Here is a 22,759-nt window from a genome sequence, read left to right as displayed (position 1 = left end):
AGCATGTTGGTTCAAATAACCAACATGCTGTACAGCCTCATAAATTGATTAATTTCTCTGAAGCTACACTGGAGTCACTGTGACTTTAATGCTTATATTTAGTGGTACTGACTTGTGCAAATAGTTTATATGACAAGGTTTTGAGATATGCACTTCTCAGAGATTTTCCTCCTTTAATTAGCAGTGGTGCACAAAATATTTTACATTTTAAAAACTCAAAATTGCCTTTAAAAGGTTTGTTTTTGCAAAAGTCAATCTCACGGGGGTCAAAGGTTGCAATTTTGATAATGAGAAATGTGTACTTGGCTCCTAATTTTTTCAGCGTTTGCATGGAATGGGTGTTGGGTTGAGTCATGCAGTCAAGCAACTTGGGTGTCTTTCTCAAGGAAGTGTTTAGTAACCTTGACTTTGTGGAATCAGTCATGATTTCCTGCTGATTGCAGCATTTATTTAGCTGAGTGAGGAATCGGGGTGTCTGGGTTTGTGATTGTCCTGAGTCAAGACTAAGATCCAAGCTTTCATTGACTTCCTGGACTCGGCCCACAGACATGCATCTGTATGTGGTGAAAGTGTTGAACTGACATTCAGCCTGTGAGGTCAAGAGACACCTGGGAAGAGTTTAAGTGGTCACAAGGTTGCTGGATGGAGGTATTTGGTGAATGCCAATATCTTTTGCAGGGGAATGAGGTCCAAGTCGTTAGGCTCCTGGTGCTTCCAGTCTTACTGTGTTGTTGTAACAATTGGACTCTAACCAGTCATCGAATGTGAAGATGGGATGTCTTTACCACAGGTCTCTCCACGTTACACACATGAGCAATTGCTTAGTGAGTATCACTTGCATTGGGAGGGAACATCATTTACGACATTATGGTCATGTGGCACACTTTCCATAATCCAGTGTGCAGATGCGTCAGTGCTGAGGACCCCAGCAACTGGAGAAGACCAAGGTATCGCCTGGCTGCTGCAGGTAGATCATCACTTTCAAGAGGTGGAGATGGACTGGGTGGTCGCCAGCCTGGATCCAGGGTGGTATGCAACAACACTTGAAACATAGTCCTGGACCTGACCTGACTCTCATTCATGGATTTGAGGCTTGAAAAGCTACCTGTGTCAATTTCTTGTAATGGGATTGATCAAACTTGATCATAATTTGGATTATCTATCTTTTTTAGTCCATGGACCAAGCAAGTTTTCAATACCACTTAAAGGGATTAAATGACACTTAGAATCCAGCCTCAGTCTACCATAGCAGTTATAGCCAGGTAGGGGTCAATGAAGAATTACACAGAGGTCAAAATTTTAAAATGCCCCAATCATATTCATAAATGTACTGCATTATTTGTATGATCATTTGATTAAAAAAAGGTGTAGTTTGGACAAACTATGGCTGAATGTTATGGACTTATGGGGTGAAAACCCCCAAAATGGTGACAAAGGTCAGTATCAGTTTGTATAGAGATCAAAGTTAAAGTTTCTCTAATTTTGGTAAGAAGTGATGAAAACTATTGGTTAATAGGGTTCTAACAAGGAATAGTTTGCACCATCTGTCATGCTTAGTTATGTTACAGGGTAACATATGTCACACGTCATAGAATCCAGTGGACGTCGTCCTTGTTTGACCTTACTTTGGAGCCCAAACATTCAACACAATCAGACTATTCCATTTATTAATCCTTTTATTTCAACTAATAATTTGCATCATTTTTTACTGAAATTGGAGCAACTTTAACTTTTGACCCCTGCATAAACTGAAACTGACCTTTATGTCACAGATTTGTTGTTTTTTACCCCATAACTCCATAACATTCAGTCATAGATAGTACAAACTATACCTTTTGAAATCCTTATGATCAGACAAATAATGTTGTAATAAGTTTCAACATAATTGGAGCTTTTTTTACATTTTGGACCTCCGTGTAAATCTTCATTGGCCTCTACCTGGCTGCAGCTACCACCCTGGGATGTCTATCATACATTTTTGAGGAGCTCATGGTACACTGAGGTTGGACTGTAAGTGTCGTTTAGTCCCCTTAAGTGGTACCAATCACACAGTAAAAAAAATTCCCTTGTTTTACTGAAAAATCCTGGCAGCTGTGGTTACCAGGAGAATTCTGTAAAAATTACTGTAGTAAGTCCCTTGTTTGCACTCGTCGGGTCGCCACAGCAAATCCAGGTGGATCTGCATGTTGAATTGGCACAAGTTTTACGCCGGATGCCCTTCCTGACGCATCTCCACATTACATGGAGAAATGTGACAGGGGTGGGATTTGAACCCGGACCCTTCTGCACTGAACCAAGTGCATTAACCACTTGGCCACCACCCCTGCTCTGTAAAAATTACAGTAAATGTGTAAATTATTTTACAAAAAAATATGTAAATTTTACAGAGTAAACCTGTTGTAATTTTATTGTCTATTTATAAGATAAAAGCTCTGCAAAACAGCCACTGCATGTTTTATTTTCCTTTAAATGTAGTTAAACAGACACATCACCTCTTGTTTCAAACCCTTAATTATCAGTATCTGTATTTGTGTAAATTGCTCATCTGTAAAATCTAACTGATTGCACAGTTTTTGGTATTACTGTTTTTTCTGTTTTTAAACTACAGTCATTTGTAAAGTCTACAATGGTATATGATTATTTTGACATATTTGTACTGTTAAATTCACAGTACAGTTTAGTTCCACATTTTACACATTTTTGCTGTAACCCCACTCCATTGTTTTTCATTTAACAATTTCTTTATGTTGTGGAACTCACAGGATTTCCACCATGAATTTCACATACTTTTTTTTTTTTTACAGTGCAGGTCAAAATTGATGACTGGCTCATGGACTATTTCAAGTAAAAAGTGTTGTGATTCCTCCCACTTTGACAGGTTTGTCTCAACTTTGCATCTGCTCCTCCTGTATTTGTAGAAATATCAATAATTTCGACTTACAGAGCTTTATCTCTTGATGAAACAAACAGAAAGTTGTTGGAAATATGAGATTATGTAAATCATGAAATCACAGAAGAGCCTGAACTGGCACATTGTTTGGGGAAAGAAGGAAAACAAATTCTGTTCACCTCCACTGTTCTGAGGATAAACCAAAATGTTAATTATGGACATCTCCAAAAATGGATGTAGTAACTTTTCCTCTTTTGGCACACAGAAGATTCGTCACCTGAATTGCCCTCTTTTGGGCTGACTGATCCATGCAGATCTTTGCATCTCTCCGTTGGCTGATTGCTGTCTGTCTGAACGGTGGCTCTGAGATATCTGCTTGTCATTTTCTCCATCGGGGGCCTCGTGCACCGTGCAGCCGCTATCACACTGCTCGGCTGACAGGACGCTGGTGTTTCACTGCCAGTAAATCACAGCTCACTGTAATCTTCAGATGGGCCAAACGCTGACATAACGAATTTTTCACCGCTGCTGCTCAGTTCTGCAGACTCCATTTTCCGTTGTACAGGAGCAAGATGATATTTGTGGCGACAACCTTTCAGTCAAATATACGGTACAAACATACAAGCTGCCTGCCATCGAGTCAGACGTTAAAACTGCTAACAAATATTTAACAATAACTTTGACAGTTGAGAGATAAAGTGTGTGTGTGTGTGTGTGTGTGTGTGTGTGTGTGTGTGTGTGTGTGTGTGTGTGTGTGTTGTGTGTGTGTGTGTGGTGTGTGTGTGTGTATGTGTTTTGAAGCTAAGGTGTGAAGGATTTAGGGTGTGTTTTATCAGAAATGGATTATAGCATTCAGAACTATCTGTTTCTATATGGACATTATGGACGATGCCAATCACCCTCTGCACACCGTCATCAGCAACCAGAGGAGCCTCTTCAGCCACAGACTGCTCCTTCCCAAGTGCAGGACCAACAGGCTGAAAAACTGCTTTGTCCCTCAGGCCATCAGACTGTACAACTTCCTCACTCAGGGGAGGAGGAGTTACAGGAAGACAGAGGACGGGAATGAGAGGAACAGTAGTAGCCAGTAAACCAGTAGGTCTGGTATTTATATTGTGTATTTATATTTATATTTCCAAACTGTTTTCTTTTTTACTTTCACTTTTGATATTCTGTGTGCTTCTTACCCTGTATGCTGCTATACAATGCTGCTGGAACCTCAATTTCCCTGAAGGAGTCTTCCCAAGGAATCAATAAAGTTCTGTATTGTCTAATTTAATCTAATCTAATCTAATCTAATCTAATCATTAGTGCATAATTACCTGCAACATTGAATCGATGTTTTCACAATCTTAGAATGAGCCTTTCATATCTACATGGGAGCGGGCCCCCTCTGGAGGCCATCATGTTGATACAGTAGCCCAAAGGGACGTATTTACCCCAATTTATGAAAAGAAAAAAAAACCCAGGAATCAGTGGTTGCTCTGCTATAACACAGCCCAGTGTCACGGCATGTCGAGAATCAGCAGCACAAAATATACATTAATCTGTTGGTTTGTGATATTCTCTCAAAAAAAGTCAAAATGTTCATAATGGGAGCACAAATTTATTCTAATTCTTTCCGTGACGGCTGCACAAATTTAAAAGTAAAGCAGGGGGGTCGGGTGGTTATAGTTCGGGTTAGGGGAAGGAGTAGGGTTAGGTTATGGTTAAGGTTAGGTTTGGGGGTAGGGGTGGGGATAGTAATAGTGAGTTTAAAAAAAAAACTGTCATGAAAATTTGAATCATTTCGTGATGGGAGCACAAAAACACGTGAGACTGGGCTGTATATACACTATCTACTGGTTGCTACACAGACTTTGAGAACTCAGATTTTTGTGAATAGAAGGATCGTACATGTTGCCATGTTATCACAATTGCAGTCGACAAAGAAGCAAAAACATGAAGGGGAAATGATATAATGACCAGTGATGGCATAATGCAATCTGCAACCTCACCACTAGATAACACTAAATCCTACACACACTGGCTTGACGCAAGTTTTTGTTTTGTGGTCTTTGGATTTAGATACTAAAAGTACACTATTTTTGGTTACATTATTAGAGCTCCATCAATAGTATTACAATGCTTGTTTTATAGTTCTTAAAAAAACCCTGTTCTGTTCTGCACTGGAAAGTTTATGAAGCAGTGCCATTTATGAAATCTCTCCATGTACAGAAGAGATTTTTCTCCTCTCCAAACAGCATTAAATGTTTAACTAGCACGTTGCCTGTGGGGATCCACGGGTTCTAGATTGGGTAGTGTTTATAAAGTAAGTAGCTAACATTTTTCAAGGTTGGTAATAATTTATGCAAAGTTTTGATAATGATTTGGAATGGCCTGTGAGTCCAGAATGTAATTATCAATGTCCATTGTTCACTGTTGTTATGTAATATCCATAGTTTCTCCAAAAATATCAGTACTATCAATGTTCCATTTTGGCAGCATTCATCCTTGACCAAAAATACATAAGAATACCAAACGGCAAATGTCAGCTCTCCCCAGTTTGTCCATGATCAAAGCCATACTCATGCACGCATACACGTTCACAGAGGCCAGTTGGCTTTTAACATATAGATGGCTTGCATTTCTATAGCGTTCTTTTCATTTGATGCAGATGTTTCAAGTGCTTTACAATGATTCCTCACATTCACCCATTCACACACAGCAGTGTCAGCATGCTGTCATTCAAGGTGCTTCATGTGCACACTAGCAGCTCTCTCCAACCCTGGGGGAGGGGGGGTCCCAGCTGAATGCTGTTTCTGGACCCTCTATTTAGCAACAAGTGACTCAGCTAGATACATTTGTACCAGACCATGATTCAGCAAGGTGTGCTACACCTTGCTGAAGCATGGTCTGGTACAAATGCCTGTGAACTCGTTTGCTGCAAAGGTGTTCACAGGCATTTCAAATGTTCTCTGTTACTCTTCATCATAGCATCACATTCAAGATTGTACAAAACAAGTTCAAATGTATAAAAAAAAACAGGTTATAAAGCATTTATAACACAGCAGATGGAGTCAGTTAATCAGTGAAATCACCTGGTGGAGTTGGTGGTTGCAAAGAAAACCTGCACCCTCACAGCTCTTTCTGGATTCAGTTGAAGACGTCTGTTATAAAGTATCTGTTCTCTGTGGTGTATATTATGATGAAATATGCACCAAAATGCAGTAAATGGCACCTAAAAATAAAAAAAAAATTTCCCCAGACCCGGGAAGTGTGTCCTCTCAATCACCCCTGACACATTCACAAATCCACGCCCCCCTCACCTTCTCCACTTTTACAAAATCCTGGGTCTGCCCCTGTGTTTTAAAGCCCTGTCCAATCCACCCACATCTAATTAACTCAAACAGGTGTGCTCAACCAATCAAGAGTTGGGAACCATCCATGTTAATTGACCAGTGTGACTAGAGCAAGTAGAGATGGAAAATATGCAGGACAGGTGCCCTCCAGGAGCAGGATTAGAGAGGCCATCACCTTCCCTATAACTCATTCAGAGTTGTGTCTTGGTGGCTTCCCTCACTTGTCTCTGCGTTTTTAAAAAGATTGGTGTAAAAGACATACTCAGAGACTTGAAATTGTTCACATATCCATCTCATCTCTTGTTGAACAAAACTGGCCATAAGTGGTGAGTTTGACTAACGGGGACACGGTATTGCTTTGGCTCTGATATTTATATGATTTACATCATGTTGTAGAGATTTATTTTCACTGTGATTTTAAAGTACATCATTTAAAAAATTTTAATATGAAGAAGCATGAATTATTATTATTTTTTATTCAAATGTGTAAAAGCTTCAGCTTTATTGTGGCACGTGATGCGCTCCATAAAAATTGGACCTACAGCAAGCTCTGTTTTTGCTCCTAATAATGAGATTCCAGCGGTGCTTAGGACTTGAGTGGAGTCCGTGTTAGTGTGAGCCAAATCAGAATGTGGAACAGATCATGGTCAAGTACTTACTAGTTTGATTTTGTGTGTTGACACTGGTTACACAGAATCAATATCAAATCAAGGAGGCTTGAGTTTCAAGATAAGTGCTCTTGGCTGCTCTGGCTATTCATCATAAGTCTGTAGAAACCTGATAGGTCAGAAGAAATGATATTCTTCCGAGAGGAGCAGGCCTTCCTTATCTCCCCATAGCAGAGGAATAGGAGGCATGCCTATCAATACAGGGCTGTTGTGTAGTACTTGCAATTATCATCAGCTGATTCTGTCCTCCCCCCAGCTGCATCTTTTAATACCACATAATTACAAGTTGTGGGACAATGCTGGTGAGGAGGGATTACAGCATCGCTCTCAGCTCGGAAACAGCAGCAGCCTGTGGAAGAGGAGGATCTAAAAAAAAGAAGACTTTAGCAAAAACCTACGTCTCATTTTTATTCTTTTGCGATTGTGACAAGTGATTTTAAAAAAAGTTTCTGATTGCAGATCGAACATCTATAAGAACATCATCAGCATCTGATTATAAACTGAGTTTAGGTGAGATTCACTTTTGTTGTTTTTTTCCCCCAACACGCCGACATTTTTCAGTCTATTATGGCGCCCAATTGTGGGAGGTCGTAACAACTGAAGCTCCAACACCTCCTGGTATCCTGGCAGTAGCCTATCCCAGCCGCTTGAAGGCCACCTAATGATGGACCGGAGGCGGGGGCAGCAAGAAGTGCGCCGGTGCCTCCGACAAAGCAGAGAGTCGCACTTCCAGCAGCCGCCAGTCTGAGCTCGGACCTTTCTGTGCGTAAAGTTTGGTTTTTTACGCACATATATATATTTTAAATCTTATCTGCGTTTTTACGCACGAAACACCTGTCGTTTCTGGACTTTATTAAGTCGATCCCGTCCGTGGAAGTAGGACTGGAGGGTTGTTATCGTGTTGCAGCTCGAATCCGTTGAGAGAGATCCAGCCGGGACATTCATCCGTCACAGCCTTTCACGCAAAGAACAGGTGCAGGCAACGCAAACAAGTCGGTTTGTGCGGGATGCAGCGCCTTCGATCGCCAAGTGAACCCCAGCACTGCTCCAAAACAGGAGCTCGGCTCCAGCTCGACCGTGGAGCCGCTCGGAGCTGTGCGTAAAAAGACGCAAAACCTGCCAGGAAGTGAAGTAATTATTTTTAATCTCATCGCTCATTTCCATATCTGGAAGGCAGCCAATCAGCCACGGAGGGGCAGCAAGAGTCGTCAAAGCGCTATCCTTCCTCCATCATAATTACACTGACATGCGCAATCTGCGCATCAACGGCAGCCCCTCTGCGCTTTTATTGCGCCGACCCCGCTCAGTCTGACGGCTCCCATTTGTCGGGGGTAGATGATTCGGCAAAAGGCAGCAGCGACTCGCAGAGAAACGTCAGCATGTCCCGCCGCAAACAAGCCAAACCGCAACAGCTGAAGTCAGGCGGCGGCGCGCCGCAAACTGGACTCCTGTGCGCAAACGGTACGTGGCCGCCAAAAACACTTTTGCTCACTTCAGCTGCAGTTTGCACAAAGTAACGGATCACCGCCAGGATCTTTGGGTAATACCTTATTGAACTACAGTAGATTGTAATCGATCTGTAAGGTGTTTTTTTTTGTATTAAAAAGCAACTTTAAATTAATTGGTGGCTGTTTTTTTTTTTCATTTAACATATCTTTTAACATCTTATTTCTTTCTAATATCCATACATAGGTGTCAAATCTGCAAAATGCAGCCCTGCACTTGCTAATAGCGTTTTTATTTATTTATATACATTTTAGGTGTTTTATCTCATTGTAAACCGTTCAGATTTAATTTATTTTTATGCGGCCTGTCCTCCGCCTGAAGGCCTGCTGTGAAATGTTTCACTGAAAAATAAAGCATCAAAGTGATCATTAACACTGAAATGGTCAATTATTCATATATTTTATTTATGTTAGAGTTTTGTTTCTACTTTTTATATTTGGCTGCAGTCTTTCTTGTCAACTAATGAAACTTTTAAACTTTAATCGCAAAGTCTGATGAACATTATAACCCCTGAAAAAAAATAAGGTCAAATGAAAATTGAACTATTTCAAATGTGACACATTACATGGGATCTCGTGTATTTTAATGGTCCTTCTGTATTCTGTGTAATCTTCATTAACCTGAAAGAAAAACTGATGTTTTTCAAACATTATGTTGAAGTAAGTATTTTAGCCAAAATATTTTTTAATAATGATCATTTTTAAATCACAATTTTTAGTATTTAAACTCAACAAAGTTAGACATTGTTTGAACCCTGTAATCACATAATCTTATCACCCTCAGTATTATTTACCACATTGTAATAATATAATATTTAGCTTGAAATTAACAGCCGCTAAAGTTTAAACTTTGTTATCCAAAATAAAGTGGGAAACCATTTTGCTGTCTCTAGGTTTTGTAACCTCCTACAGCCTGCGGGGTAGATTTAGTTCTTTATTTGAAAGATTTTGTGTGTTTTTTTTTTTCAAAAGGTTGTAAATCATGACTTTAATATTTGAGAACTTTAATGTTCTTGTTCCGTGATTCCGCTTGGTTATTTGTTGGAGTGAAATGTGTCACGTTGTGTGCACGAGGCCCTCTTTGGGCCCTGCAGCCAGGCAGGGGAGCTGTGCTTTGATTGAACCTGCTGTCTTAACCTTTGTCAGCTTCACCCTGTGAGGGGCAAGTGCTCCATGTCTGAATAATAATACAATTAGTACAACTGAACCGCTGACCTCTGCGGCCCAGAGGTCACGCAGCGATGCAGAGAGGCATGAACGTGAGGCTGACACTGTTGTTTGCTTTTTTATTTAAAAATGGGCAGGGGGGATGTATAAATCTGTTTTCTGTGTGGTAGAAAGATGGAAATGTAAAATAAATTTCCCTCACTGTTATTCTGTTTGGAAACACATTCAAACTAATCTTTGCTTTCTTTTCTGTGAAGTAAATCTTTCAAAGCACAGATTCAATCCTAAACTAAAACAGTCAAAGTGTTTTCACTACTGTATTTGGTGAATCGCCATGGAGATCTTCAGACCACCCACTTGGTGAGACTTTGATTCTGACCAGTTCTGGTTCCCAAACTGACTTTGCAAAGCTGAAAAAGAGTTCAGATCAGCTTTTCGGAGATATAACATCTGTAATTCACTTTTATAACACAGAAATTGCACTGTAAATTTGAGTGGTTTCACTGTGTTATATTTAAGTGGCCACAATTACAAAGTGAAACGTACACGCTAAGATTTTCATGCATGCATACGTTTTGTACCAGACTTTGAATCTTTCATCTCTTGGTAAATATACACATTAAATTTGATTCCAGTGTTACATTTTGTGTGTTAATGTAATACAAATCAATAGAATTTACATTGTTTGCAACATATTTTGTGGCGTGTGTAAATTAGACCACAATATTGTTCAAAATCATTTTTCAAAAACAAGCAAAAATCCGATAATTTAAATATGAACTAAACTACGTTGCACTTTAAAGTAATTTTTATGGAAGTCAGAGTGTATGTAACAATCACTTCCTATTGATTTCCACCAAATCGTTCCATCTGCTCTTGCTGTCTATTTCCTAATGGGGCAAAGCCTGAACAGATGTAACTGTGATTCTGAAATTTAAAGCAGTTTCTAAAGAAATGTCACACAATAGATCTACTGAAAGAGGACAAAAAGATCTTAAAAGCTCACCGCCAATATTTAAGCAAGTTAATTTGATTAAAAAAGTGGAAGTGACTTTATTTTTTAAGTGTATACGTATATGTCGTTTTCCAGCTTTATGTTTTTGCAAATTTACTTCTATTTATTTCGCATCTCAGTTCAGTTTATTTACTATATATATGTATATATATATATATATTGCCCCAGTCTCCCTAAGGCACTTCACAATTACAAAATGCACATTTTTGTGCATTTTATAATTCAGGTTTTGTGCAAAATAGCGGTTTTGTGCAAAACAGCCGTGTTGTTTATTGAGAATATAATATGTTTGTTTATTAATGCAAAAAATGAGTGTGTTGTTGCACGTTGGTTCAGTTCGAATATTCCAGTTGTTTCATGCAGTTTTGCAGCTTATGTAACAAAAAAGTTAATGAGAGTCAAATTCTGAAGCTGTGATGTTCAGCTCACTGAATCATTTGATGCCCATAACATCACTAAATTTTTGTCGAAATCAGTCATATTTTGACCAAAATATGACAGGTTTTTAATAGGTTGTAAAAGTCCCGAATTATGTCAAAATCAGTAAAAAAAAAAACAAAAAAAACAAAAAAACAACAACAACAAAAACATAAACTGCACAAAACTTAATTTCTGGCATGTATGCACAATTATGAGTTGTAATAATTTAAATGCAGGAGTAAATATAAATATATAAATTATGCTACTGTTGGTTATAGATAAACTATTTTGTAAGTGTGCATATTGTTATTATCAGAATTTTTTTTTGTTATTTTAAAGTATTCTTTCACAGTAAAAATCAAACTGCTGCACCACTGTATTACAGCCCTAAACTTTTTTGAGATTTCTATAAATATAAATTCACAAATGTAGTTACTTTTAACATTATTTACTTTGTAACTTTCACTGAATTTTTTTCTTATGCGTTGAATCAATTAGATAAGTTTTTTTGCATATGAAATCTGGGTTTCATTTATATCAAACTTTGGTGTTTTTTTCTAGTCTTGCTGTGTTTGCCCCTCGTTAGCATTTCTGTTATTATGTGTGATATTGGTCTGGTTCAGTGGACTTGAATATTTGTTCACTCCTGGGTTTGACAGGTCCATGGGGATTCATCGCAGTGTCGGATACTGATTCTTGTCTCTTTAGTGAAGTTTTCTTTAATTTTATTTTTTGCTCCTTTCAGGTTTTCTCCGAAGCACACCGGGAAATGAAGCTGATGGAGTTGAAGGCAGCAGCGAGGAAACGCATGTCTGTGACAGATGCTGCGCTGAGTTCTTCACTTGGTCTGAGCTGCGTGAACATGACAAAGTGTGCACGGAGGATCCTTTGGTGCTGATTGTTAAGGACAATGGGGGAATGCCTGCTCTAGCAGAAACTCCTGCCGAAACCTCTCCAGCTCCCAGCATGGTGTCCAGTGACTCATCCTCTGCAGAATCCACAGACGCCGACTTCGAGCGTGGAGACGCTCTGGTGAATGATAACACCAGTCTGGATAATTTAGAGGAAGATGGGGAGCGGGATGACACAATGGAGCTCGAGCATCATGTGCAAGAAAAATACGCCACGGCCTCTAGTCCTCAACCTCCAGGTTCAGCTGAATCCGCTTCCCCAAAGGCATCAGCTGCAGGCAGCTACAGCTTACCGAGTACAAATGTGACGCTGGAGATCCTTCACAGCACCAGGGTGGCTGTTGCTCAGTTCTCACAGGGAATTGTCGGCAGTGGCTCTGGGGGGAAGGTGGCCTCAGCAGCCATACCTGTGATCCTGGAGCACCTGCTGGCTCTGCAGCAACAACAGGTCCACCAGCTGCAGCTCATTGAACAGATCTGCAGCCAGGTAGCCATCATGAACAGACAACCCACGCAAGCGGCGATAAACCCGATTCTAGGTCTCTATCTCTGGCACCGAATCCATTTCCCCCTCAAGGCATCATCCCTCCATCTGTCCTGCCACTATCAGGAGTCATGCCTTCAGCCGTCGATGGACAGGGTGCCGTTTCTTTGCCATCTGTGCTTGAAAACTCACAAAGTCTGGTCTCACAAACTGAAACTGGGCAACCAGCCTTTAGAGACATTAAATGTACCTCAGCCCCATCTGAAAATTCGACCCCGTGTCACTCCAGCTGCAGCATCTCCACGGTGCTGCCTCCTTTTACAGGCTCCAACACAAGCAGCATTAGCTGCTCGCAAACGCATAGTTCCCTCAGCCACAACAGCCTCCACAGCTCATCGCCCAGCCTGCCATTTCTACCTCAAAGCCCCCCGAGCAGCGTCATTTTCCCCAATCCCTTGGCCAGCATTGCCGCCACTGCTAATGCTCTTGACCCCCTCGCAGCCTTGATGAAGAACAAGAAGGGAAAACTGCCGAACGTGTCCTTGTTCGAAACAAAGCCCAGTCCAGAGGAGCCTTTCTTCAAGCATAAATGCAGGTTCTGTGCCAAAGTGTTTGGCAGCGATAGCGCTCTGCAGATCCACCTGAGGTCCCACACAGGAGAGCGTCCCTTCAAATGCAACATCTGTGGCAATCGGTTTTCCACAAAAGGGAACTTAAAAGTCCACTTCCAGAGGCATAAAGAGAAGTATCCTCATGTTCAGATGAATCCGTACCCTGTGCCAGAATATCTAGACAATGTGCCAACAAGTTCTGGGATTCCCTACGGAATGTCCGTCCCACCGGAAAAACAAGTCTCCTCATGGCTGGATAGCAAACCTGTTGTAGCGAGTCTGCCAGCCACCATGAGTCTGCCGCTTTCCTCCCCTATTACCAGTACAGCCGGCTCGAATGACCCTGTAAGTGCAACACCATCCGCTAAATCTTCTCACCAGCCATCGTCTGCTGAAAGTCTATCTTTGTCACCTAACCACAAAGGTGGTGTGCTTCATTTTTCTCCTGTTTCTGAGTCTTCACAGTCTAACCATGAGGCAGAAGCATCAAATATAGTGAAATCAGAAGGGGAACACCTGCCGCAAAACTGCAACCTGAGGCTGAGAACCAACATAGTTACAGAAGCAAGCGGCACCACAATCTCTTCTGTGGCTACCACACCAGAACCAACCACCTCAGCATCCCCTGCATCCACCTCTCCACCCTTGTTAGAAGACATTAAATTTCCTACTAGTAGCCTGCTGGACTCTATGCAAACATCAGAAACCTCCAAGCTTCAACAGCTGGTGGAGAACATCGATAAAAAGATCACAGACCCAAACCAGTGTGTACTTTGTCACCGTGTCCTCAGCTGTCAGAGCGCGCTCAAGATGCATTACCGCATTCACACCGGGGAGAGACCTTATAAATGCAAGGTTTGCAGCCGAGCCTTCACCACCAAAGGAAACCTGAAGACTCACATCGGCGTTCACAGAGAAAACCCTCCAGTTCAGGTGCAACACTCTTGTCCAATTTGCCAGAAGAAGTTCACCAATGCTGTTGTTCTTCAGCAGCACATCCGAATGCACATGGTTGGACAGATTCCAGACTCAACCCTGGTGGACAAGCTGCAAGAAATGGAAGAGAAGAGCTTTGTCAACGGCAACGACCTCATCGATGACATTTCCATAGAGGATGATAATGAAGAAGAGGAAGAGGAGACGGAAAATACTTTAAACTCTCTTTGTAGTTCTCCTCCTAAACCCTCAGTGGTTGTTTCAAGTATAGCAGCGCTGGAGAACCAAATGAGAACAATCAACTCAAACCTTAACCACTCCTTCACCGTTAAATCACTTATCAATGGCTTTCATGACAACAGTAAAAGCTTTTCATCTGAAAAACTGGTGGGACGTGTTGTGCAAACAGCTCAAACGTGTCGGAGTCCTCCTGTTCTCCTCACATGTTAGCGTCTCCGACTCTATGCTCCTCTGAAGGCGTCACTATCAAATCTCCTGCTGCGAGCAATAGGCCAGAATCCCAAGAGCCTTTGGCAGTTTCGGTGAAGAGAGAACAGTCGGCGTCTCCTGCTTCTCTATCAGCATGTGCAGCCGCTGAAAGTCGAGAGAAACACAGTTGAGCAAACTATGTGTGAAAGAGGAGGCTCCTGACAATGTGTCATTCCAGTTGAGCAGAGAAAAAGGTAAAGAAAGCGCATTTTGAAATGTGTTGCATGTTGTAACAAAAGGATAACTTCACATCTACACTTTCTGCAGGGCAAAGTCTTCCTAGCATAGTTACCAGCTCTGCCTCCAGCACGGTAAAAACGGAGGTGAACGGGCTCAGTCAGCAGAGCAACCAAAGGCAGCTGCCTCCTTTTAGCGTCCACATCCCGCCAACTTATCCGTCAGTCTGCGCTCTGGGCATGACATCATCCCTGACGGGCCCCGCGACTCCTCGACGAACGCCGAAGCAGCACAACTGCAACGTGTGCGGGAAAAACTTCTCATCCGCAAGTGCTCTTCAGATCCACGAGCGCACGCACACCGGAGAGAAACCGTTCATCTGCTCCATCTGTGGCAGAGCGTTCACCACTAAAGGCAATCTGAAGGTAGTTAAGATGGTTTCTGTCGTGGTTAATGTGGTCAACATATAGATACACTGACATCACAGTAATGTGGAGCTGAAACTAAGGATTTTTTTTTGGTTGTTAGTAGGCTAACTCAAAAAGTGATGAACAGATTCCAGTAAAATTTGATGAGTCAATCGATAACATTCTGGGAAAGAATAATGTTTGGGACAAATCAACATTTAACTCAAAAAGTTGTGAGAGGATGTTGATGAAATTTGGTGAACAGATGGGTAATGTCCTCAAAAATGAGCAAATTTATTTTGAATTTGAGCCAGAATATATTTTGGATCCAGGATCCAGAAGACGTTTTAAGCATTCAGGAAATTTTAATTACAAAATGTATTAATGATGACCTTTGATAACATGTTGTGAGCAGGTAAATAATGTCCTCGGGAATAATTTTGGGATTTTTCATTTGATCTGGAACATGCTCTAGAAGAATGTATGACATACAGCAACACTGAACTCAAAAAGATATGAATGGAGCTTAATAAAATTTTATGAGCATACGGATATTTTTTTTAGGAAAAAAGGATTGATGTTTGATGCTAAATGCAAGTGAAAGTGAGTATTTTGGAGGTGGGGGAATATGTGGCCTTGGTGGAGGTATGTGCTGTCTGAGTGCTTTCTACAACCCCAATTCCAATGAAGTTGGGACGTTGTGTAAAATGTAAATAAAAACAGAATACAATGATTTGCAAATCCTCTTCAACCTATATTCAATTGAATACACCACAAAGACAAGATATTTAATGTTCAAACTGATAAACTTTATTGTTTTGTGCAAATATTCGCTGATTTTGAAATGGATGCCTGAAACGCCTTTCAAAAAAGTTGGGACGGGGCAATAAAAGACTGGGAAAGTTGATGAATGCTCAAAGAACACCTAATTGGAAACAGGTGAGTGTCATGATTGGGTATAAAAAAGAGCATCCCCAAAAGGCTCAGCCATTCACAAGCAAAGATGGGGCGACGATCACCACTTTGTGAACAACTGCATGAAAAAATAGTCCAACAGTTTAAGAACAATGTTTCTCAACGTTCAATTGCAAGGAATTTAAGGATTCCATCATCTACAGTCCATAATATAATAAGAAAAGTCAGAGAATCTGGAGAACTTTCTAGGCCAAAAACCAACATTAAATGCCCATGACCTTTGATCCCTCAGGCGTCACTGCCAAAGCCAACATCATTGTGTAAAGGATCTTACTGCATGGACTCAGGAACACTTCAAAAATCCATTGTCAGTTAACACAGTTCGTCGCACATCTACAAGTGCAACTTAAAACTCTGCCATGCAAAGTGAAAGCCGTACATCAGCAACATCTAGAAACACTGCCATCTTCTCTGGGCCCGAGCTCATTTGAAATGGACAGACTCAAAGTGGAAAAGTGTGCTGTGGTCTGATGAGTCCACATTTCAAATTGTTTTTGGAAATCATGGATGTTGTGTCCTCCGGACAAAATAAGAAAAAAACCATCCAGATTGTTACCAGCACAAAGTTCAAAAGCCAGCATCTGTGATGGTATGGGGGTGTGTTAATGCCCATGAGATGGACAACTTACACATCTGTGATGGCACCATCAATGCTGAAAGGTACATCCAGGTTTTGGGGCAACACATGCTGCCATCCAAGCAACGTCTTTTTCAGGGACGTCCCTGCTTATTTCAGCAAGACAATGCCAAGCCACATTCTGCACGTGTTGCAATAGCGTGGCTTCGTAGTAAAAGAGTGCAGGTACTAGACTGGCCTGCCTGCAGTCCAGACCTGCCGCCCATTGAAAATGTGTGGAGCATTATGAAGTGCAAAATACAGCAACGGAGACCACGGACTGTTGAACAACTGAAGTCGTACATCAAGCAAGAATGGGGAAGAATTCCACCTACAAAGCTTCAGCAATTGTGTCCTCAGTTCTCAAACGCTTATTGAGTGTTGTTAGAAGGAAACGTGATGTAACACAGTGGTAAACATACCACTCTCCCAGCTTTTTTGAAATGTGTTGCGGGCATCCATTTCAACATGAGCAAATATTTGCACAAAAACAATAAAGTTTATCAGTTTGAACATTAAATATCTTGTCTTTGTGGTGTATTCAACTGAATATACGTCGAAGAGGATTTGCAAATCATTGTATTCTGTTGTAATTTACATTTTACACAACGTCCCAACTTCACTGGAATTGGAGTTGTAGTTTTATTTATTACGTCCACCAAGGATGTAATAAAATCATCTGCATTTATTTATTTGTCTGTCTGTTAGCAGGGTTACATCAAAACTACGGCACAGATTTTGACACAGTTCTTACCAGATACATATTAGACCATGGAAAACCCATTAAATTTTGGAGGTGATCCGGATTATGGATCATGATTTCACTTTATATAGGCTTTGAAGGGTTACATTTAAAAACTAGAAGCACTCAGAGAGTGCAAACCTCCACTAAGGCCATGGGGTCACTGACGCCATAACATCTACACGCCGTGGAATCATTGAACCTAAAAAAGTCTAACAATAATGTTTGCTCAGTAGTAAAAAAAGTTTCATCTGCTGTGACTGGATAGCATGTATCCTTAGCGCTTGGCATCACAGTTTATTCCAACTTGCACCTTTCCCAGAAGCTACTGTCATCTGAGCACTGATATTGATATTGCATGTGCTTATAGACAAAAACAAATAGACAAAATTAAATTTATTATTCAACTAAACTGCAAATATATGAATTTTTTTTAACATTTACAAAACACTTCTCTAAACAAGGCCATAGGGTCACTGACCCTAAAGAGATTCCCTCCTTGGCACAGTGATCTATTTCTTTTTGTCTCTTTCTCTAAAATTGTATATAATAATCATTAGATTATTAATATATAAACAAAAATAAATTTAAGAAATATTACAATTTGAAAACAAATGCACACAAACGTGATGACAGCTGCAACTGCTTAATGCTAACTTTTAACATTGAAAATGCCATAGACATACTAACGCGTTAGCATCGGGATCCGGATCGGGATCACCACTAAAATTTAATCACTTGTTCCTCTTGTCATTTCCAATCACTCCACAAAATTTCATCAAAATTTGTTCAAAACTTTTTGAGTTATCCTGCTGACAGACAAACAAACAAACGCGACCGAAAACATAACCTCCTTGGCGGAGGTAAAAAAAAAAAAACCTACTTCACAGATTCTCACCAAATTTGCACCACAGATAGGTATTAGGGCATGGGAGACTCCACTGAATTATGGAGGTAATTCAGATCCGGTTTGGCGGATGTCAGAAATCTCAGTTTGCTCTTGTTAATCATTGTTCTATTAATTATTTCATGATTTCTCAATTTATAGTTCACTTCATTAAAAAATAATTACTAAATGCCCAACACATTTTTTTTTTCATAACCCAAAGAGGAATCTTGAAAAAGAAATTCTCCAAACAACACTGAGACAAAACCAGTTTTTACCATGTTTGGATCGATTTAAATTGAAAGCTTTAAAAATTACTAAAATTTGATTTATTTTATTTAATTCAATCAGCAAACTCGTGCAATAATAGGAAATAAATAAATGAATAGATAAAATCAAACAAAACAAGTAAAATACATAAAATACTGATGAAAATGGCAAATCTACTTTTTAAAAAACGTTTCAAGCAACTTAAAAGTAAGGAACTCCAGTGTGTTTTTTTTTCCCCTCTGCTGCTACTGGACTCCTGATGGTTAAATGATTCCTTTTCTGTAAAACTTATATACTAAAGGATCTCTAATTAAAGACAGTTTAAAATATGAGCAGCACAGTGGGACATCAAGAACGTTCTGGGTTCTATGCCCATTGCGCTTATCTAGAGTTGTGTTTCGAAGGCTGTCTACCATAAATATTGTGCCAAATCAACATATGGATCCATGCAGGATCTGCTGTGACTTCCCCGAGTGTAAGGGAGGAGCCAAATCAGTGCATGAATGCATGTATGTACACTCTAAGAAATAAAACATTGAATTTAATTAATAAAGTTAAGGTAACTTTTTCCACATAACATTGTCAATTAAGTTCAAAACAATATTGCAGTTGAAATTAATTAAATCAAATGAAACATTATGTAAATCCCTAAAATTAACAATTGCAAGTATATTGAAAATAATAGTATTAATTGAATTTAAAACCCCTGTGTTTCAGTTCTTAGACTGTATGTATTTATAAACTCCATTTAAAACATGCTACACAGTTGGTTATAACTGTTTAAAACAGATTAGAATTCAGGTTTCAAAGTGTATCGTCCTCCTGAGGTATAACGTTATTACAAATGACAGCCAAATGACAGTGAGTACATGAAATGTAACTGAAACTTGAAACTGTAACTGAATATATATATATACGAGGTCTATTAGAAAAGTATCCGACCTTATTATTTTTTTCAAAAACCATATGGATTTGAATCACGTGTGATTGCGTCAGACAAGCTCGAACCCTCGTGCGCATGCGTGAGTTTTTCCATGCCTGTCGGTTGCGTCATTCGCCTGTGAGCAGGCTTTGAGTGAGGAGGGGTCCAGCCCCCTCGTCGGATTTTCATTGTCAGGAAATGGCGGGAATGATTTGGGCTTTTTTTCCATCAGAATTTTTTCAGAAACTGTTAAGAGACTGGCAGCTGGAAACCATTAGAAAAATTTATCTGGCTTTCGGTGAAAATGTTACGGGCTTGTTAGAGAATAAGGAGTGTTACTGTCGCTTTAAGGACGGCCCCCAGCGGCTGTGGGGCGCGCCGCTCTCCGAAGCCGCCATCGACAGGCTGAACGACCATTTCATTTCTAAACGGATGGCTGTCTGGATCCGTGACCATCGTGTGCCATTTCTCTGGTTATCACAAGAGCTGGACATCAACCATTTTCTGGCAGATTTCACTTTAACAAGAGATTTTGTGAGGCTTCATCACGGCGTTGCTGTGCACCATGCGGCACCGTCGCGACGCGCGAATCCTCCACTCCTCTTTCCATGACAAAAACTCCTGTAACAGGACGTCGTCTGACTAGCACAGGAATTGTGAAAAGACGTGGACATCAGCACTTTTTCGGCACATTGAGACAGACGTGCGGAGGAATTCCGCGGGTCGCGGCGGTGCCGCATGGCGCACAGCAGCGCCGTAATGAAGCCTCACGGGACATGTTCTGGCATGTCCAGGCACATCCACAATTTCTCGGATAATCACTCGATGGAAAAACCACCGACAGCTGTCAGAACGCCATCTCAAAGCCGTCCTGTGAGACCAAAATGGAGGTGGTTTTGTCTCGCTCCAGTAGCGAATCCATCGTGAAGCGCGAAGCCTCCGCTCAGCTTTCCATGACAAAATCTCTTGTTAAAAGTGAAATCTGCCGGAATATGGTTGATGTCCAGCTCTTGTGATAACCAGAGAAATGGCACACGATGGTCACGGATCCAGACAGCCATCCGTTTAGAAATGAAATGGTTGTTCAGCCTATCGATGGCGGACTTACAATTTGTACATGTTCATCATAAACAATATTTACGTTTATGAGCTTTTGAGGAAGTTAGCTTTGAGTTAGCGGAAGTTAGCGTGCACGCTGATGTCCACGAAATGCCTTGTAAATCAGTCTAGGGGTGTTATCAGGTTATAAAAATAGCGTTTTCAGTTTTAGAAGTGTTTATTTCTCACTAGCTTTTACCTAATGTATGACAAAGATGTTATCTGCACACAAACGAAATGGAGTTTGCAGATAGCTACTAGCCTGTGATATCACCATGCTAACATCCGCTAAATGTCTCGTAAATCACTTCAGAGGTGTTATTAGGTTCCAAGAACAGCATTTTCATTTTTGTTTATATCTCACTAGCTTTTACAGAAACTGCCACTGATGTCATGGTGCCTCTGTTGTCTGATTGGCTGTCACCTCCACCACTTAAAAAAACGGAACACATAGAAACAGAATGTGACATTTTAACCTCTTAAAATACCCCTTAAAATAGGTCAAGGTTAGTCGTCTTTGAACTTGTTGAATGTTCCATGTGAATCTGAAGACTCTGGACTGGATTTATGCTGAGCACAGACAGATGGACAGATGGACAGACGCAGTCTTCACAATACCTGATGGCTAGATTTGATGGCCTTGGGTAAAAATCATACCTTGAAATTAAAATATTAAGATTATATACCTAAGAATATCTTCCTATTATTTGTCTAGTTTCTCAAGTCTTGGATCAAATTAACTTAAACCTACAATGTAGAAGGTCATCCATGTGTATCATCTCTACAGTGTCTCGTGCATGTGAAAGTTTTGACTGGGTACCAGTTTGGCTTCCAGGGGCGGGCATGAAGGGACAAGGGGGTGCAGGTTTTCTTTTGCTAACAATCATCTCAGCTGGTGATTTCACAGATGATTAGGATTTTAAATTGAGGGGAGGAGGCAGAGCTCATCAGATCACCACCTGCGGAGGCGATCGGTTGCAAAGAAAAACTGCGCTCTCTTGGCCCTTCATTACTCATCACTATTACCCACCACTGACTTATACATAGGCTCGTTTGGAGTATTGTAGACCCACTTACTTTTCTTCTGCACAAACATAAGATAATTCAGAGGAAGAATTCCTGAAGTCTTTGCAGAGAACTTTACCAATATAACATGCATGCTTAAATACAAGACATGATTTGGAAATCTGGGATTTTTCTCAGCAAGCTCTGTCACTTAAACACTGCAGGTCAATATGCATTTATGAACTCTCATGAGTCATTCTCTGTATCCTCTTCTGCCTGATGTTTGCAGGTTCACATGGGAACTCACGTGTGGAACAATGCACCGGCCAGAAGAGGCCGCCGGCTATCGGTGGAGAACCCCGTGGCGCTGCTGGGTGGTGAGGCCATAAAGTTTGGAGAGATATTTCAGAAGGATCTGGCAGCTCGTGCGATGAATGTAGACCCTGGATTTTGGAACCGTTACGCGACGGCTATCACCAGCAGCTTGGCTATGAAGAACAACGAGATCTCTGTGATTCAGAACCGAGGCCTGTCTTTTCCAAGCCCGATGGCTGCAGGCGTGGACAGAGTGAGCACCGCAGGAAGCCCGATCACAAGTCTAACGAAGTCAGCCATGGAACTGGGAAATAATAGGCATTTTTCTATGCTGATTGATGACAGTAAAGAAATTGGAATCAATTAAATAAAGCCGAGTGACGACTAAATACTTATGCAAACTCTTATGGAAGCTAAAATATTTGTAAAACATGTTTGTTCTCATGTATTATATATAAACTTTAAAAGGATCCTTTTATCGACAGAGAATAGTACAGTATTCACATTTTGTGATTTTACTGTTATTTGTGATTATTTTCCCTATACAGTAAATAATTTGTATAACACGTACCTGAGAATTACAATGGGGCTCACCTGAGAGGTGAAGAAATAATGTGTTGAAAGCTGTAATATGAGTCAGTTTTCTTCCCGTTGGACAGTCAGCTGATGCTGCTAGTCAGTGCAAAGCACAAATACGCTCCTCGTTATCCACAAGTAAGAGTTTGAATGGACTATTGTCAATATTACGATGAAAAATGCCGCTCTGACACAACAGATGGACAAAATAAAAACTAAAAGTCTGTATGTTCAATCTGCTACCTCGCTCCGTTTAAACACTTAAGTTTTTCTTGTGTTGATGTAATTTTATTTCAAAACAATTACACCACAATAAATGTTTGACATGGACTG

At 40.6% G+C, this 22,759-nt stretch overlaps 1 protein-coding gene and 2 long non-coding RNA genes across 3 annotated transcripts in view; 2 read left to right on the top strand and 1 right to left on the bottom strand.

Moving 5' to 3' along the window:
• LOC117502305 overlaps window positions 1-1,290 on the top strand; it is a 9,909-nt gene extending 8,619 nt beyond the window's left edge. The window contains exon 3 of the long non-coding RNA XR_004558261.1: window positions 1,279-1,290. This is a non-coding gene — a long non-coding RNA (uncharacterized LOC117502305). The remainder of the gene's footprint in view (window positions 1-1,278) is intronic.
• Window positions 1-7,847, bottom strand: part of LOC117502306 — a 9,914-nt gene extending 2,067 nt beyond the window's left edge. The window contains exon 1 of the long non-coding RNA XR_004558262.1: window positions 7,734-7,847. This is a non-coding gene — a long non-coding RNA (uncharacterized LOC117502306). The remainder of the gene's footprint in view (window positions 1-7,733) is intronic.
• On the top strand, window positions 7,844-22,759 carry LOC117502302 (sal-like protein 3). The gene is given in 7 exon segments (XM_034161352.1): window positions 7,844-8,360; window positions 11,752-12,447; window positions 12,450-14,350; window positions 14,353-14,548; window positions 14,551-14,631; window positions 14,705-15,039; window positions 21,825-22,759. Coding segments are annotated over 7 exon segments (3,684 nt in total). The 5' UTR covers window positions 7,844-8,278; the 3' UTR covers window positions 22,218-22,759.

This window comes from Thalassophryne amazonica, chromosome 20 (genome assembly GCF_902500255.1).
Source record: "Thalassophryne amazonica chromosome 20, fThaAma1.1, whole genome shotgun sequence".
In the NCBI taxonomy this organism is placed as follows: domain Eukaryota; kingdom Metazoa; phylum Chordata; class Actinopteri; order Batrachoidiformes; family Batrachoididae; genus Thalassophryne; species Thalassophryne amazonica.
Note: the sequence above shows the minus strand (reverse complement) of the source record. Positions and strands in the feature narration are given on the sequence as shown.